This window comes from Quercus suber, unplaced genomic scaffold (genome assembly GCF_002906115.3).
Source record: "Quercus suber isolate HL8 unplaced genomic scaffold, Cork oak 2.0 scaffold_42, whole genome shotgun sequence".
Classification (NCBI taxonomy): Eukaryota; Viridiplantae; Streptophyta; class Magnoliopsida; order Fagales; family Fagaceae; genus Quercus; species Quercus suber.
The window spans coordinates 1,584,677-1,603,224 of NW_027069507.1; the positions used below are offsets into that span (position 1 = coordinate 1,584,677).

Below are 18,548 nucleotides of genomic sequence, written 5' to 3' on the forward strand. Positions count from 1 at the left end.
TGCTCATTAAGCATGCCGTGGACTTCTTGTACCTGTGTCCCCCTATGAAGTGCGAGGTGAACTGAGCGCTTAATTCTTTGAAAGTGCTGATGGAGTTTGGCGTCAGCCGACTGAACCAAATCCTCGCAGGACCCTTTAGTATGGTTGGGAAGGCCCTACACATGATTTCGTTTGGTACCCCTTGTAGATGCATCAAGGTCTTGAATGTCTCTAGGTGGTCTAGGGGATCCTTGACCCCATCATAGCTCTCTATTTGTGGCATCCGGAACTTGTGTGGTAGGGGGAAGGAATTGACGGGGCCGGTGAATGGAGAGTCAGTCCGGCTCACTAGGTCGTCCAGGTCGTTGGACACTCGTCCCTTTAGGGCGTTCATCATGACTTCCATCTGTTCTTTCATCGCCTGCATCTCCGCGAACATAGGCGGAGGAGTCGCATCCATGAGGGATGGCATGCTCGTGTTCTGTCGTTCTGGCCTGCTTGGGGCGTTGCTCCCTTCAGGCCCTTCTCGGTCTCTTTGCATGGCGCTGGTACCTTCCTGATCCTCCCTCCGATTATGGGGTGCTGTGTTTCTTTGACGCAGCTGTTCTTCTAGGTCATGATTTTGTTTGGTGAGACGCTCCACGGCCGCAGTGAGTGTCCGAACCTGTCTTTCGAGTGTAGTCATGGGTAGTTCCTCTCCTTGGATGTCACTGGTTGTTGCCATCGAGCGAGTGAGCACCATGCAACCCTTTTGTCTCAGGGATGAAGCAACGTTTGACTGCTTTCTTCTTACGAGTTCCCACAGACGGCACCAACTGATGAAGCTGAGAAGTTCACCAATGAGTCACACAATGCCTTCACGCTCGTATGTTAACCTACACAAGACAAAGGAGAAAACCTATCAAAGGGCACCGGTGTAGTGCCGGCCAAATACCCTCCGAAGGTCAAGTCAGAAAGTATTCTTACAACTATGGAGTGCTAGAGAGGGTAAAATAATGCATACCTTGGTTTGTGAGGGTATTGGGGCTTTTATAGTAGTAGAGGGTTGACATCTCTTCCTTGGCGCGGAAGTCTTTTCCTTATAGGACTCTTCTTGTAGAATCCTAAATGTGATGGACAGATTCTCCTCCTTACAGGGAAGATCTTTACCAAATATATGAGATTTCTAAAGTCCAAGTAGCGCAAGGACTCTGTTTAGGACCTTATGAGAATGGGCCAAAATATTCCCACTAAGGGGTCCAACAGGCCCATGGTCAACCAGCCCATCTTTCTTCACTCCGTCCGTATCAGGTCCGTCCATATGAGATCCGTCCACTTAAGGCCCCGTGCAAATGACGGGCTCGTCCATCCTTACGTCCGCGGACTGTAGCGGGCCCGTACAATCACAATAGGCATCCTAGCGTGTATTTTCTCCCTTTCAATTCCCATTAACAAGAAAGGATTTATGGTTAATAAATTTGAAAGAGAGAGAGAGAGAGAGATAGTTTTATAAGACTTTGTCTGCTCAAAGGTGGATCTCTTCGACTCAATACTCACTTCACAAGATTTTTGTTGGCCTTGAGGTGCTCCAGTGATTCGATTGGAGAATTGAAAGCAGCAAAGGAGAAAGGGGGGCTGAAGGAAATCAATTTTTTTTCCCATTATAATAAACTAGTATGTAACCCGTGCGGTATATTATTAATCATGAGTTTATTCATATTTAAAAGGCTCAGTTAAGTCTAAATTCATAGGATTTCAATAAAGGGAAAAATAGATCTAACTGTACCCATTCTTCATGGACTTTGGGTTGTCCCAAAGGCTTGGCCTTTCCACCTACAAACCCAAAAATAAATAAAGAAACATTAACAAAGAGTGCAATCAAGATCTCATAGGGAATCTATACTTGAAATAAATAAATGATAAATGATATTAAAATAAAATCAACAGAGAGTTAAAGGAACCTACCCAATAATGGCTCTGGCAGTGTGACAGCAGAAGAAATAAAGTTTCACAAAAGAGGGTAGAAATAGACCTTTGCAAGAATTCTACTATATGTATGGAGTGCCTCGTTCTTGTCCCCTATAGACCAATATTATGAATACCGTTTCAGAACCCGTTTCGGTTTGTTCATTGGAATAAAATATTTTGGTACCGGTTAATTTCGGGTACCGTTTCGGAAACCGTTTCTAAATTACTACTAAAATATATATTTATATATTATTATTACTATTATAAATATATATATATATATATATAAAATGAATTTAATATAGTTTTCTATTAAAAAAAGTGGGATTATTATTTTAGAAAAACATTTATTTATGGGTTTTTTGTAAATAAAGTATAAAACCCACATTTTGGGTAATTGTACACAAGTGAGCTTCCAAGAAGCTTCCTATTGACTACTTTTCGATTTTTCCCATTTTTCATCTTCCTAAATAAACTAATATTAACAATTTTTTAGAATATTATAAGATTAAAATGTATATAAATAATGAAAGATAAAAAATAAAAGATGAAAATTATTTTTATAAAAAAGCTAGATGACAACGTAGGAGGGCATGGGGCTAACAAGTCAACATAAAAAGCTGAATTAGAGCTTCCCTTTCAAATACTAGTCAGGCTAGTCACGTGAAGGCTCACAAAACTAAAAATAATATTACAAAAAACAAAACTAAGCACAATAAAAAGTTGAACTGGGCAGAAATAGCCACAACGACTGCTGTGAAGAAGAAACGCTGTGATGGGATGAAACACACAAAAAGATGAAGAAGAGTTGCAAAAGATGAAATGCACAGAAAAACTGAAGAAGAAGAAGAAAAAGAAGACTGTTGTGATGGGATGCGTTTCTTCAGGTAACCGGCGCTGTGACAAGATGGGTTGATCGGGTTTGATTTCAATACTGATTGGAATTGGTATACCAGCTGAAACTCACCGAAATCAACCGAAATGACCTGAATGGGCCAAAATCAACCAGAATTCAACCCGAGGTGGAACAAGAGGGTGCTTCGTGTTGGTGAAGTGACTGGTATGAAGTTTTCTGGCCGTTTTAGCTGGAATGAAACGAAATCAATAACAATGCTATAGACAAATAGAAAAAATAAAAATAATACAACTTTACATTCCAAACAACAATCATAATTATAATAAGAAAAGGGTAATACAAATCAAATAGTTGGCATGCAATACTCAATCCAGTTTGGAGTATTCATTAAATTAGAAAGTTAACATTGACACCCAAACCAGTATATACGAAAATTTGAAGGAAAAAAAAAAAAGACATCAAAATCAAAAGGAATTAAAAAACAAATGATAAAAAAAAAAAAAAAATTCAGAAAAAATTATTATTACTATTATAAATATATATATATATATATATAAAATGAATTTAATATAGTTTTCTATTAAAAAAAGTGGGATTATTATTTTAGAAAAACATTTATTTATGGGTTTTTTGTAAATAAAGTATAAAACCCACATTTTGGGTAATTGTACACAAGTGAGCTTCCAAGAAGCTTCCTATTGACTACTTTTCGATTTTTCCCATTTTTCATCTTCCTAAATAAACTAATATTAACAATTTTTTAGAATATTATAAGATTAAAATGTATATAAATAATGAAAGATAAAAAATAAAAGATGAAAATTATTTTTATAAAAAAGCTAGATGACAACGTAGGAGGGCATGGGGCTAACAAGTCAACATAAAAAGCTGAATTAGAGCTTCCCTTTCAAATACTAGTCAGGCTAGTCACGTGAAGGCTCACAAAACTAAAAATAATATTACAAAAAACAAAACTAAGCACAATAAAAAGTTGAACTGGGCAGAAATAGCCACAACGACTGCTGTGAAGAAGAAACGCTGTGATGGGATGAAACACACAAAAAGATGAAGAAGAGTTGCAAAAGATGAAATGCACAGAAAAACTGAAGAAGAAGAAGAAAAAGAAGACTGTTGTGATGGGATGCGTTTCTTCAGGTAACCGGCGCTGTGACAAGATGGGTTGATCGGGTTTGATTTCAATACTGATTGGAATTGGTATACCAGCTGAAACTCACCGAAATCAACCGAAATGACCTGAATGGGCCAAAATCAACCAGAATTCAACCCGAGGTGGAACAAGAGGGTGCTTCGTGTTGGTGAAGTGACTGGTATGAAGTTTTCTGGCCGTTTTAGCTGGAATGAAACGAAATCAATAACAATGCTATAGACAAATAGAAAAAATAAAAATAATACAACTTTACATTCCAAACAACAATCATAATTATAATAAGAAAAGGGTAATACAAATCAAATAGTTGGCATGCAATACTCAATCCAGTTTGGAGTATTCATTAAATTAGAAAGTTAACATTGACACCCAAACCAGTATATACGAAAATTTGAAGGAAAAAAAAAAAAGACATCAAAATCAAAAGGAATTAAAAAACAAATGATAAAAAAAAAAAAAAAATTCAGAAAATGAATTGAAATAAGAAGAAGAAGAAGAAAAGAACATCACATAGGATGACAACCAAACCACGTTTAAGCAAAGAAAATTCCTTGTTTCTCGGCAATACCTTCAATGGCTGTTAACCCTAAGCTAAATGGGTTTCAAACGTCTTTGATCATGCCCTTTATTTCTTTGTCATTCAAGCTTAATCAAAACCAATAACCCAAATACCTAAATTAATAAAAATCAACCCAAAACAACAAAACCTAAATCATATTTGGTACCAATTTTTATTGTTTAAAGATACTTGTATCAATAGTGGTTCAGGCAGTATATATTGGTGGCAAGAGGCTGGGTTGAAGGTGGGAGATGGTCTAACATGGTGGTGGTCCTTAATATCTCCTTCATAGTGCCTTACGACTCTCTCCCTCCCCTTGTCTCTTGTAAAATCAGTGATTTCATTGGTATAAAAATAACCTCTTTGGTTTTCACATTTGACTGCAAAATCAAGAAAAAACTTACTCATTTATACAACATGTGGAGCTAAACTATGAAAAGAATGCTCAATGCCATTAATCATCAATCATCAGCATGACAATAGTAAACCTTTACTGAAACCTTTTTTTTTTTTTTAATTGCACCTAGTGGGTCTTGAACCCATGACCTCACCCTCCACTAAGAACTTATAAGGGGGGAGGTGCTAGGTGGCTAGAGAAGAATTCAAATATGCCCTTAAAGCAGTTACAAATTATTCTTCCTTTAAGTTTCTTCATAGCAGACCTTTAGTTGAGGAGGAATCTAGAGATATCAAATCATGACAGAAAAAGTAGGGAAATAGAGCACTCACCTGTACAACATGTGGAGCTAAACTTAAAAAAAAAAGAATTTTCTACACCATAATAAACTGAAACAAATAAACAGGGAAAAATATGTCACATTTAGGCTCAGATGCAACTGAGCCATAAACTTGAAATTATATAATGCAAATCAGAATTTTACCAGTTAGATTATATATAAATCTTAATTCTTTTAATCGTCTAGCAAGGATCAGGCCAATGGTAACTGCTCCCTATATGCAGAGAAGGAAATGCCTGCAAATCATTAAAGAAGCATGTAAAATAAATAGAACCTGAAAAACAATCTTAAAATAAAAATAAGAGAAGAACAAACAGATACAACATATTGCCTTACATCTCAAATAAAGTTACAGTAATTGATACAAAAATATGGAAGAAACATTAAGGTAATTTCTCACTGATTGACGCTATTTAAAACTTGGAATGAAAGTTAAGAAAATAGTTTGGAACTTCTCTGCTATCGAGAGGCGAATAAATGTGCCGATGCACTGGCTAGAATGAGGGCTTTGCTTTCCCAAGATTTTGTCGTTTTCTTAGACCCCCTAGTGGAAGTCTCCTTGTTACTTAGTCTAGATTCTGCTGGGGTGGCTTTTGATTGTTGTATTCCTGCTTTCTAGTTTTTAATGATATTATCCTTCTTATCAAAAAAAAAAAAAAAAAAAAAAAAAGAACTTCTTCACTACTGTGCCATGAATTTCAAAAGTTATATATAGCATAGAAAGTATGTCTTCTTTTTTCTAATCACCTCACAATCTTAGACATGAGGATTAAATGGTCAAATTTCCAAACAGAAGAAAATTAAAGCTTTGTTCAAAGGCCCATCTCATAACATTAGTTGTAGAGATAGATTTGCTACCCCTCATTATCAACATCTTCTAAGAAGGAGGCACTAACTAAAATAATGAACTATTTTATGTAGTTAGATGAGGCTATTTACCATAGCTTATATCTAGAAAGTATAAACTCTGTTGCAAATCAAATATTACTCACCACAAAAGAAAAGCCATAAAGTAGCCAGTGTTTCTCTCCCCTATACAATTATTCTACACCAATGAAGAGCTAAGTAGAAATTGAAAGTAATATTTAACAATTAAAAAACAAACCATCTCACTACAAACGATTAAAAAATAATAAACAAAATAGTTTGATATTTTACCATCCATCCACAATGATGGTCAAAGTGAGTAATACAGCGATCACAAATGCTGCAGTGCTTGGACCTGGTAGGTCTAAACCAAAGGAGGAAACAATCATTATTAAAAAAATTAAATGAAAGTTTCCAAAGAAATCTCTTAGACTCTCTCCCTTCCCGTCTCTTGTGAAATCATTGATTTCATTGGGTATAAAAATAGCCTCTTCGGTTTTCACATTTGACTGCAAAATCAAGGAAAAACTTAATTAGCATAGTCACTTGACCCAATACATAGAAGTGGTTTTAATGAGAATGGGCCCACATACATTTAGCCACATGGAGCAAAATTTAACTGCAATTTCAAATTCTAATTGAATAATTGGAAGGATAATTATGAACTGATCGCCACATAGATGTAGACACATGGCACAAAATTAGAGTTCTAATTTGGAATTGCAATTTGAATTTCTCTCTGCTTCACCTATTATTATATATATAGATAATAGTCAATTAAAAGATTATCAGCAACCTTATAATTAAATAGTTGACTTGGCATTTGACACTTAAGTTGCCACGTCAATATATAAATGCCATATCACTATTCCGTTAGCCACATAAATAATAACACTAACGGTAATTTAAAAAAGACTAATAATGCTCAATTTTGAAATTTGAAGGACTAATTGCACTCACAAGGTAAATTTTAGGTACTAATAGTTTAGTTTCGCCATCAAAGTTTATATTACTAAACCTTTTGTCAAAATTAAAATTTATGATTGTCAATTAAAATAATTAACAATAATTTTTATAATTTTTTCTAACTTCTAGTAATAGAATTTTCATTTTTTTATTATTATAGAGTTTCAATCTATAAAGGTTGAGCTAACTAGAATCCACAAGTTTAATGATTTAATTGTACATATAACTAGGCTTTTTTTTTTTTTTTTTTTTTTTTTTTTGAGAATGAACTTATAAAATTTCATTAACATAAATGAGTTACATCCAACTGTAAAATCTGAACAATATGGTTTAATTGTACATATAACTAGTTGCAGACTCACGCGATGCATGTGAATAATATATATAAATATTATATAATGGGTGCAATATATAAAAAGTAACACTTACTTCAAATATTTTCAATTTTTAAAAGATTTTTGCACGTATTTTTTTTTTATCTTCTCTACAAATATATCATTCTATTATTTTTTGTGTTTGATTAATATTTTTTTAAGGTGAACCATATCTTTCTAATTTTTGTTGTAGTGTGTTATATTAACCAAATAAACAACTAAACTTTATAAGTTTCAACTCTCTTAAGGAATAAGTAGATATCATGATAATAAAAAATCATCACAAAATTCCAAATTTATCTTAACCAAAATTAAAATAAAACCAAAGAAATAAAAGATAGACGTTATCATAATTTATTATTTAAAAATTAATAGACGTATTCAAATTCATGGCCATATTGTAGATTGCGTTTTGATATAAACTAAAATTCCTATTTCCAAAAAAAAAAAAAAAAAAAGTATTAACTCAAACCAAAATTCAACCAAAAATATAAAAGGAGAAAGAAGACTTTGTAATGGGAAATTAAAAAACAATAAAAAAAAAAACACAATAAAAAAACACATATTGAAAAAAAACCATCAATCTTAATTAGAGTTATAAAAAAGAACAAAAATTCATCAAGAGAGAGAGAGTACTCACAATTTTTGTCTGAGAAAAATATGGATTGAATGGGAGAAATGATATCAAATTTATACAAATAAAATAGGAAGAAGAAGAGTCAAGTTATAAAAAAAGAGAACATGATGAAGGAAGTGTAATGGTGAAATAGAGAGTAGTGAAGGAGTTAAAGAGGCAAAGAGTGAAGGAAAAGGTTGGAGAAAGATTAACCGTAGGTGTGTACAAATAAAATGGGAAGAAAAAGAGTCAAGTTATAAAAAAGAGAAAATGATANATATGGCTAGCCAAAGCGTTTTTGCTTTTGTGGAACAGATTACCGTCTAAATTAGATGGTCATCACTTTTTTTTTTTAATTTATAAAACACATGGTAGTCATTTGAAGGAAACTTTTATTGTTGTTTAACAAAAAAACTAAAACAAACAAACAAATGGTGAAAACTAAAACAGAACATATTAAATCAGCATCAAGAACTCATTCAAATCACCCAAAAAAAAAAAAAAAAACTCAGGCACAAATCAAAATTGAAAGAATATCTTAAATTTTTTAGAGGAGAAAAAAAAAAAAAACCTGGAACACACCTTACGAATTTTGTAATTATTCTCCCATGATAATTGGACTACTTGTTCCCAATCCCAAATCAAGAATTGCAGACTATCATGTTCCTCTGAATGGAGCCTTTTTTAGTAGAACCTAAACTCAAAACCTTTTCCCTTCCAGTTGAGAGAAAGAATAGACCTCCGAACATCTAATGGGCTCTTTGATGTTTTAGGAGTAGAGGCAACTAAACAGGCATGAAGAATAAGAAATATGAAGAGTCATTCAGTTCAGAAGGGGAAGAGCCTAGAGAAAGAGTGTGTGAGTGTTATGTTAAAGTGTAAACTTCAAAATCTGTCAAGCAAATCTGTTATTTATGCTCTTCCAAGACAATTAATTTTGTACGTGATTTGAATATGATATTTATGCTGTGGTTCTCACACAAATTTAGGTACATGGATCAAAATTGGATTTCAATTTCAGATTTTAATTGAACACTTGAAAAGATAATTATGTTGTGATCCTCACATAAATCTTGGAAGGATAATTATGAATTGATCACCACATAGATATAGACACATGGCACAAAATTAGAGTTCTAATTTGGAATTGCAATTTGAGTTTCTCTCTACTTCACCTATTATTATATATATAGATATAGATATATAGATTATTACTATTATTTATGATAATTAATTATCCACACTGGCAATTTGGCATTGGTAGAGGCATCTCTAAGAGCATTCACATCCGCAACATCCATCTTATTCAATTTTACCATCTCAAAAAATTATTTTATCAATTATATCATACTATTTTACAACACAATTAACATTTCAATTTTTATTTTCTTATTCTACTCATTAAAATAATATATATTACCTACTAAAATAATATAATATATTTCAATACAACACTCTCTCTCTTTGTTCTCCCCTATCTATCTTCCACTTTATCAATTAAAATATATTATAATTTTTACTAAAGTGTTACAGTGTCATCCTACATTTAGAGCATCCTTATCAAACCTTTCAAATGCTAAAATTTTTATTTTTTTAGCATTTTTTACCCAAAAGCTTGCTCCATCAAGGGTTTTAAATGCTATAATTTTTTGCATTGATGAACAGTGCAATCTCATATTTGAGAATGCATTGTTCACCAATTGTAAAATTTATATATATATATATATATATATTTTTTTTTTTTATCTAGGTGGGGCCCACTTTCTTTTCTTCGTTGTCTTTCTCATTTCTGTTTCTTCTGTCTCACCATTTCTCCGTCCAAATCACAAACCTATGGCTGATTTGTGACTGACCCCAAATCAGCCACCAACCATCACCGCGGCAGCCCACAACGAGTAATGGCCCCATGGTCACTCACGCGATTTGAACCAACCCACAGCCACGCACGAGATCTGAAGCCACCTACGGCAATCCACAGTGATCTGAACCCACCCACGGCAATCTGAACCCTACCCACGGCGAGCCACGACCACCACCGGCCCATGACAATCTGAAGCCTACAAGCCGATCTTGAGAGAGAGGAGAAGCTTTCACTGTGAGAGGAAGAGAGGAGAGAGCGTGATGGGTCTGCTAGTGGGTTTGCTGGTGGCAATGATGGTGGAGGTCTTTTTTTTTTTCTTTTTTCTTTTGCTATGGTTGGTGGTGGTGAGTGGATGTGGATGTGGAGGTTTCTTTCTGCTGTGATTTTTTTTTTCTTTTTTTTGTTAGTGGTGGTTGTGGTATGGGAGGTGGGTTTTTGGTAGATGGTTAGTAGGGTGGTGCCTGCTGTGCTGTGAAAAAGAGAGAGACAGAGGAGAGGGAGATAGAGGAGAGAGAGGAAAAATAAAAAATTATTGAAAAATAATAAAGAAACATTATTTAAATGAAATGGTAAAAAAAAATTAGAAGTTTTGATATAGGTTATATTGTAAAGTGATGTGTTATTTGTTATAAAATTAAGTTTTGAGATGTTAAATGCTATATTTTTAGACATGTTTGATAAGAATGCTCTTAGAATGGCACCGTAGCACAATTGCAAAAAAATTTACAATTATAAAATTTTACTAGTACAACTGCTTGGCACTTTTTGTGTCTTTATGCTAAATTTTTCGTAAATATACCATTTACAAAGGCTGTAAATGAATGTAAATTAGGGTTTATATAAATTAAAATAAAAAATAAAAAATCTGGGGAGACTCCAGACTCAGACTCAGACTCGGACTCAGTTGAGTATATAAATAGAGTACATTAAAAACAGGAAAAATTAAAAAATGTCATCATATTCAGATTCTCCACCTCCTCCTTCTTCTATTGCTCCCACACCAGACACCACTGTTTCTCCTTCAACACCCCCAACAACAACAACAACAACGTTGTTAGCTGAAGAGAATCCTAGTACAACACTAGAACAACAACAACAACAAGAACAAGTGGTACCAACACTGACATGGCCCGACAACAGCGAGCTGGATCTAGGTTGGATCGAGAATCTGATATCGACCTTTGACTGGTCTTCCAAGAATATTCCTCCCTCGGAATTCCCGTCGATTCTTCCAGTTCATGTCTTCGACTCTCTGATTCTCACCGCCTCCAAGATCCTCCACAAGGAGCCTAACTGTCTCAGAGTCGACCCGGACGACTCCAGCACTGTCGTTGTGGTCGGTGACGTTCACGGTCAATTGCACGATCTTATTTTTCTCTTGAAAAACGCTGGTTTTCCTTCTCAAAATCGATTCTTTGTTTTCAATGGTGATTATGTTGATCGAGGAGCTTGGGGCCTCGAGACTTTCCTTCTCTTGCTGGCCTGGAAGGTAGTATTTTATTATGCAAAATTTCAACTTTTTTACTCTCTTTCAAATTCTGCTTTGTTTCAATCATGAAATTCTTGTTCCTTTTATGATTCTCTTATTAGAGACACATAGTCTTAAAGTTACATACTTACATGGCTTCTTTAAGTTTATTTATCAAAGAGTGACGCTAGGATACTACAAATCTTACTGCATAAACTTTACAAATGTCACCAATATACAGAAAAGTAATTAAGATGTTCATTTATTATGTTGTTAAAATCCACTAATCACTCATCAAAAAAAAAAAAAAAACCCACCAATCACATTCATTTGATATGTCAGTAAAACTTATGTATTAAAATTTGCAGTAGTTTTAGTACTTTTATTTCTTCAAAAAATTGCAGTAGTTTTAGTATTGATGAAATTGAGAGTAAGGCGCCAACCAATCATCTATCTCAGACTAGGCAAAAGGGGGAGTTTTGTGCACTCGGTTCGACTATTTATGTCTAATTATTGATAAATTGTGTTTTTATGGGATGATATTTTGACTTATAGGTCTTTATGCCACATAGAGTATTCCTTCTCCGTGGAAATCATGAATCCAAGTATTGCACCTCTGTTTATGGCTTTGAGAAGGAGGTGCTGACAAAGTATGGAGATAAAGGTAAGCATGTGTATCGGAAATGTTTGGGATGCTTCGAAGGGCTTCCTTTGGCCACTATTATAGCCGGTTGTGTATATACCGCTCATGGAGGGCTTTTCCGCAGCATACCTTCAACCCCATCAAAGAGATCAAAAGGGAAGAAGAAGAATCGTAGACTATGTTTCAACTCCGAGCCCAAGTCGTTATCTCTTGGTTCTTTGGAGGAATTATCTAGAGCTCGAAGGTCAGTTCTTGATCCTCCGTGGGAAGGCATAAATCTGATTCCTGGTGATGTGCTATGGTCAGACCCATCAATGACTCTTGGTCTTTCTCCAAATAAAGAGAGAGGTATTGGACTATTGTGGGGTCCCGATTGCACTGAAGACTTCCTAAAAAAGTTCAATCTAAAGGTTATACCAAAAAACCCTTTTAATCTTAAAACTGATATGGCTATCTCGTGATATCTGTCATTATGGCATGGTTTATTTTGACTGGTTGTCTCTAATTAATAATGGAAATCTTAGCATAAGGAATTAGGAAAAAAAGATATCAATTACATGTAAGATTAGATTTTGAAATTGATCATGTTGATATTCAAAATATATGAGACTTTATCTTCTCTTGTTTGCGTGCATAGATGTTGTTTAGTAAAGATATTATAAAGATCTTATTATCATTAATGTTGTTCTTCCATATAAATGTAATGAAGTAGCTGAAAGGATAATCTTCAATAGACACCATTTCTATTCGGCTATGTTTCCTTCTTCTGCTCAGCCCTTCAAGCCTCAGGCCAAAAAGATTGGGTTCCTCCCCATCTAATTGGATCAAGATTAACTCTGACGCTGCCTTCTCAGCCTCCAATTCTGCTTTGGCTGTAGTTGCTCGTAACCATCATGGTGAGGTGATCAAAGCATGGTCCAAGTTGCGTACACTTGGCTCCCCTCTCATCACCGAAGCTTCAGCAATCCAGTGGGTGATGCAGTTAGCTATCTCTGAAAAGTGAAAACTGGAGACATGTGATTATAGAAGGGGACTCTAAAATTTGCTTTGATTCTATCTCTAACAAGTATTTGTTTGTTGATTGGTCTATTGCTGCTCTTATAGTTAACATTTGTAGCTTAGTTGAGTCTTTTTCTAGTTGTGCTTTTAATTGGGTTAATAGGAGATGTAATGGTGCAGCTCACGCTGCAGCCAAGTTAGCTTTAGTTTCTTCCAAGCCTCTTTGTTTTAATAACAGCAATCTTCCAACTGTTTTACAGCGTGCTTGTAAGGAAGATTGCCCATCAGTTTGTGTTCCTGTTTTAAGTTATATATATTGCAGTTTATGAAAAAAAAGTAGCTGAAAGGTTTGCTATTCTTGACTCATACTTTCCATTTTTATTAACTAGCAAGTTATATATATGTGTGTGTGTGCGTGTGTGTTTTCTTTTTTGGTTTCCCACTCAAGATCTACTGAAGTGGTTTACCATCTTGACTGATACTTTCAACTTCTGACTTGATGCAAAACGACAACATGAATTTTTTTCATTTTTTCTGGACAATACAATATAACTCTTTAATGGTTTTCTTTTGATAGGTAAAGAAAACTCCCACATATATGGGATTGAACTCATGACCTATGCTCTACCCCTTATTCTTTTTTTTTTGGGGGTGGGGGGGGGGGGGGTGTTGAAATGCCATTTGGTCCATGGTCCATTGGCAGCTCCTTTAATGGTTCTCTATGGTTTTGGTGTTCTGTTTGAAGTTTAAGAGCACAAAATGGATTTTGCAGTCTGTCTTGCTTTAAACTAAATAAACCTGTCTGTTGCTGTTGAGAGCGGAGCAACATACAACATCTGGTAAATGTTTGTGTTGTAACTCCATAGTAAAATCATTTATACAGTTTCTTTGAACTTTTTTGTGTTTATATGTTAACTTATTTGTTGGTGTTATTAATCTTTTTTGCAAACATGCTGGCATTTAATTTTCAAACTAACATTGTGGTTATCATTTGTTGATTTCGTCCCAGTTAATCATCAGATCGCATGAAGGCCCTGATGCAAGGGAAAAGAGGTCTGGTTTTGGAGGAATGGATGTAGGATATACCATAGATCATGTTGTGGAGTCAGGGAAGCTGATTACTGTGTTTAGTGCTCCAGACTATCCGCAGTTTCAGGTTTCTACAGGCTCTTCTTTTCTTAGATTTGTAGCTGCCACAGTGTATTTTCATGCTTATGTCTATATGAATTTCTTGTATGCTTTTACCTAAAGAAACATTTGAATGCGTTATATATCATTTAGAATGACTCCTTGTTTCTTATTGTATTGGAAATCAGTTTATACTATGATTTCATGAATAAGAGGAAAATATTTAGAAATAGCAATAATTACTTTTCATGAACAGATAATCTTCATCCATATATAGTATTAATGATGGATTGGGGTTCACAAGTGATAAACTAGTTGTAATGGCATCATTTGTGGTGCCCCATGTTTGTGGTTCAAACCCAGCCTCTCCCCTCCCCCACTATCCACTATTTTAAAAAAAGAAAAAAGAAGAAGGTATTAATGATGGAATGTACCTTCAAAATTTCACAGATTTGCTCATTTTGATGAAAATTCAGAACTCTAGACATTCACATGTTATGTGGTCTCATTCTGTGAACTCGTACACGTATATGCACATGCATTTATTAATTTTGATTTAGATACCATTCTCATCATTTTGTCAGAGTTACATTTATTTTTTGATAGTTAAGAAAGAAATTTTGTTGGAGTTACATTTATTTTTTAACCAGGCAAGTAAGAAATTTTATTAACTATACATTAAAAGGGCGCAGCCCAAGTACATAGGAAGTATACATATCAGACACCAAATTGATCGTCTAAAATTACAAAAGTCAAGAAACTCAGCAATTTAGAAAACGGTGGTCAAAACCGTGGTCACACTGCAGCCATCCAGTTATATCTGGAAGGTAAAAATAACATCTTCATCTCCGCTGTAGATCGTTCAATTCCTTAAAATGTATGGGTATTGTTCTCTCCAAATAGTCCGCATTATGTATGAGGGAATCACATTCCAAATATCTGCACTTCAATGCCTTCCAAATCACCCCTTCTAGCATTCCAACAAATCAACCACACTCTTAGGCATAACCCAACCCCTAATAAGGCCAGAGACTGTACTTGCGAGCAATACACAATGTAGAAGCAAATGATATATGCAATGCCCATTTTTCTTGCACACGCAACAGCACTCCACTTCAACCATATCCCTTTTTCGGTAGTTATCCAACTCGAGAATCTTTCTTAAGGCAACTATCCATGTAAGAAATGCCACTTTAGTTGGGATCTTTAACCCTCCAAATGTCAGAGTTGCAATTTTTTCCTTGTTCATCCCTCTGAGTTTGTTTGTTTTAGCTTAAAATGACAGCTTATTTTCACTGCCAGATCATGTACAACTATTTAAAGCCTCACTTTTATAAGTACAACTGTAATTTCACACAGCTTGTTTTATAAACAAATTATCCAATGATAATAAGCTCATCCAAACACATTCTTAAGCGTTTTAAATTTTGACGGCGTTGAATTTGTTATCTTTTCGAAAGCTATAAGATACTCCTCCATTAAATAGGTAACAATAACATAAGTATGTGGCCATACTTAGTGTTGTGATTGTGAGTGAATCATTGTAATTGGACTTCTTTGTCTAATTATAGGTTTAACAATGTTGGCATAAGCTATAGAAATGATTCTCAAAGACGGTCTCATAAGACCTCTCTCACAACATGTGGGAGTGACCCATGTGTGGGACCCACACATGTTGCGAGAGAAATGTCTTGTACAACAGTCTAATAAGATAATTTTTTAGCATGCAAAATAGCACAAGGAAGAGTCTCAAACTGCTTCTGTGTGCACTATCTTTATTGATGGAGAAGGTAAGAACAATTATGAACCTTACACCAGTCAGATAAGCTAAGATTGGCTAATTTCCTGGATTGCCCCTAATTTCATTCTTTTTATTTAAAAGTTGGTGCTAAAGGATTTCCAACTCTATCCATTTTTACATTTGGGTTGCTTGGAATCCTAAATAGGAAGTATGGTTTTATGCCATTGCTAAAGAATGTTTCCTTATTTTGTTTAATTAAACTTGCATGTTTTAATAACTGAATTTAAATTTTTTCATATTGTTTGCCGCATCATCTGTAATCTGTCCCAATGAATGTCTTGTATGCCATGCAGGCAACAGAGGAAAGATACAAAAATAAAGGAGCGTACATTGTTCTGGAACCCCCTAATTTTGATAATCCAAACTTTTACAGCTTTGAAGCAATTACTCCAAGACCACAGGTATTGGATAACACTCATTTTTAATTGGGAAACATGATGATTATTTTCAGGTTTTATAAAATTTCCTGAACATCTGAGGATAGTCAAAGCAGCAAGCTCCATCATAAGCGGTGTTGCTATCAGATCTTTTTTTTTTTTTTCCTTTGATGACTGTTTCTTAATGGATGCAGGTGAATCCCTATTATGACTATGTAGATGTGATAGACTCTGATGAAGAATTGGACCTGGTAGCAATGGTAACTACTACTCCTGACGGTTCATAGTCACTTCCTGCATATGAAATTCATTATTTTAAGTTGTGCATGTATTTTCTCCATAATTTTGTTGTATTTTAACTATTATGCAAGAGGGATTCTTTCCCCTGCTAACTGCGCTTTTCAAATCTAAAATTATGTCTTGAGCTCAGATGAAGCAGTTTTGGTAGAATAAGAGGGGGACATAAAATACTTTCCTCTCTATTTTTTTGGATTAGTAAGGGAGAAATGCATAGTCTGAGACATCAATTGTCCTTATTTTAATTTTTTTTTTAATTTTATTTCCTCTAGATTTCAGCCAACCCCAAAATTGTGATATAAGGTATGGTGGTTGATGTATACTTATTTTGTTTGCATATATGTAAAAATAGTCCATTGGAGTGCTCGTTAAACGTTGATAAGTAGCCACTCCATTCAATTGAAAATGTTAGACAAATTTTGAATTCTATGTCATTGGGTTTTAGGACAGGTTTGCGAGAGCTCCCAACCTAAGGTATCCAAGGTCTCATTTTGAGGAGCCTCAATTCTACTTCATCTACTTGTCCTTGTCCAATTATGACCATTTTAGTGGTATAGTTCAATGGGAGGATTGAATAATAAATTCTCGAAAATAAACTCAACGTGTAGAGTTCTTTAGTTTCTTACATTCATTATATAAAATAAATAATTAAAAAAAGGCGAAAATCACATTTTCGTCTCTATATTTTCACGCGATTCCCACTTTGGTCCCTAATTTTTTTTTTTTACCGCTTTTAGTTCCTATCCTGAAAAACGCATTTTGTTATAGTCCTTGCCGTTACATCAGAGACGGAAAATACACATGTGGCAAACAGATGGTACTGTTGGCTGACGTGGTCATTAAAATAATAATAATAAATGTTATTTGGCATTAAAAAATTTTGAAAATTAATTTATTAATTTTAACTAAATAAAAAATTAAAAACAGAAATAAAAACAAAATTTTATATGAATTAAGATCTAAAAGTATTTTCAACAAGAGCACTAAGAACACCAACTCAAACTTAAAATCTCAAAATTGAAAACTAAAAATCACAAATAACTCAAAAAATAAGATCACAAAATTAAATATAAGATCCACATCAGAATAAACATGAACAAGAAATTAAATAAGAACAAGATCAATATTCCAAGCTCAAAACAATATTTTCTAAACTATTAACAGGGATTTAAGCATTTAGAACAACACATAAACCCCCTGGCAAAAGCAACAAAATATCAAACCCAATAGAGCTGAGATTCAGAAATCAAAGCAAAAGAGAGGGTGAGACATGGTGAGAGTTGAGAGAGCTGGAGAGAGGAGAGAAAGGCAGACCCACCACCACGCCAATCATCCACCACCCTCATTCACCCCCACAACCACCATGACCCAAATCCACTGATCTACAAAACGATTTCCGTGACCAAAGACCCAAAACCCAAGACCCACGATCTCCACCATGAAAGCACCTTCATTCGGTTCCCACTCGCACTCACACTCAGCTCCGCCGAACAGACTCAACGCTCGTAGATCGGTGATGACCAACTCCCTCGTCCGAATCGGCGGCGTGGAAGGCGATTTTGTGAAGCGAGCCCTGGCGGCCTTGATTCGACCCTCCTCCTACCAACAGTGGCGGCGTGTCGAATTCCAGTTGCAGCCAAGCTGGCTCTCAGTGTTGACAAAAGCAGCCGGATCCGTCATAGGATGTCTGGATCTGTCATTGTGTTGGCCGTGTTTGGGTTGGTAGTATTTGGGTTGGTCGAATCTGTGTTTGGGTGGCCGAAAATGGTGGTTTGGTGTTTAGGTGGCTGTGTGTTGGTGTTTGGATTGGCCGGATCTGTGTTTGGGTGGCCGGATCAATGGTGGTTTGGTGTTTGGGTGGCTGTGGGTTGATGTTTTGGTGGCCAGGTTGGTGTTTGGGTTGGC

General features: G+C 35.0%; 1 protein-coding gene and 1 long non-coding RNA gene across 3 annotated transcripts; one reads left to right on the plus strand and one right to left on the minus strand.

The window, feature by feature from the left end:
• Positions 1-5,456: 5,456 nt before the first annotated feature.
• On the minus strand, positions 5,457-6,475 carry LOC136066672 (uncharacterized). The gene is made up of 3 exons (XR_010628169.1): positions 6,405-6,475; positions 6,239-6,291; positions 5,457-5,482 (listed from the first exon to the last, which is right to left on the minus strand). It is a non-coding gene; the product is annotated as an uncharacterized LOC136066672 (long non-coding RNA).
• Positions 6,476-10,811: 4,336 nt separating this feature from the next.
• On the plus strand, positions 10,812-16,926 carry LOC112040852 (serine/threonine-protein phosphatase 7). Of its 2 annotated transcripts, XM_024073785.2 has the most exons (5): positions 10,821-11,419; positions 11,954-12,451; positions 14,050-14,196; positions 16,263-16,370; positions 16,541-16,926. In XM_024073785.2, the coding sequence occupies exons 1-5, from the start codon at positions 10,880-10,882 to the stop codon at positions 16,631-16,633; spliced, it is 1,386 nt and encodes a 461-aa protein (XP_023929553.1). In that variant the 5' UTR covers positions 10,821-10,879; the 3' UTR covers positions 16,634-16,926. The 2 variants fall into 2 exon arrangements, with proteins under 2 accessions (XP_065627405.1, XP_023929553.1); XM_065771333.1 differs by lacking the exons at positions 16,263-16,370; positions 16,541-16,926 and adding an exon at positions 13,301-13,387 and having other exon boundaries at positions 10,812-11,419; positions 14,050-14,162.
• Positions 16,927-18,548: the final 1,622 nt, after the last annotated feature.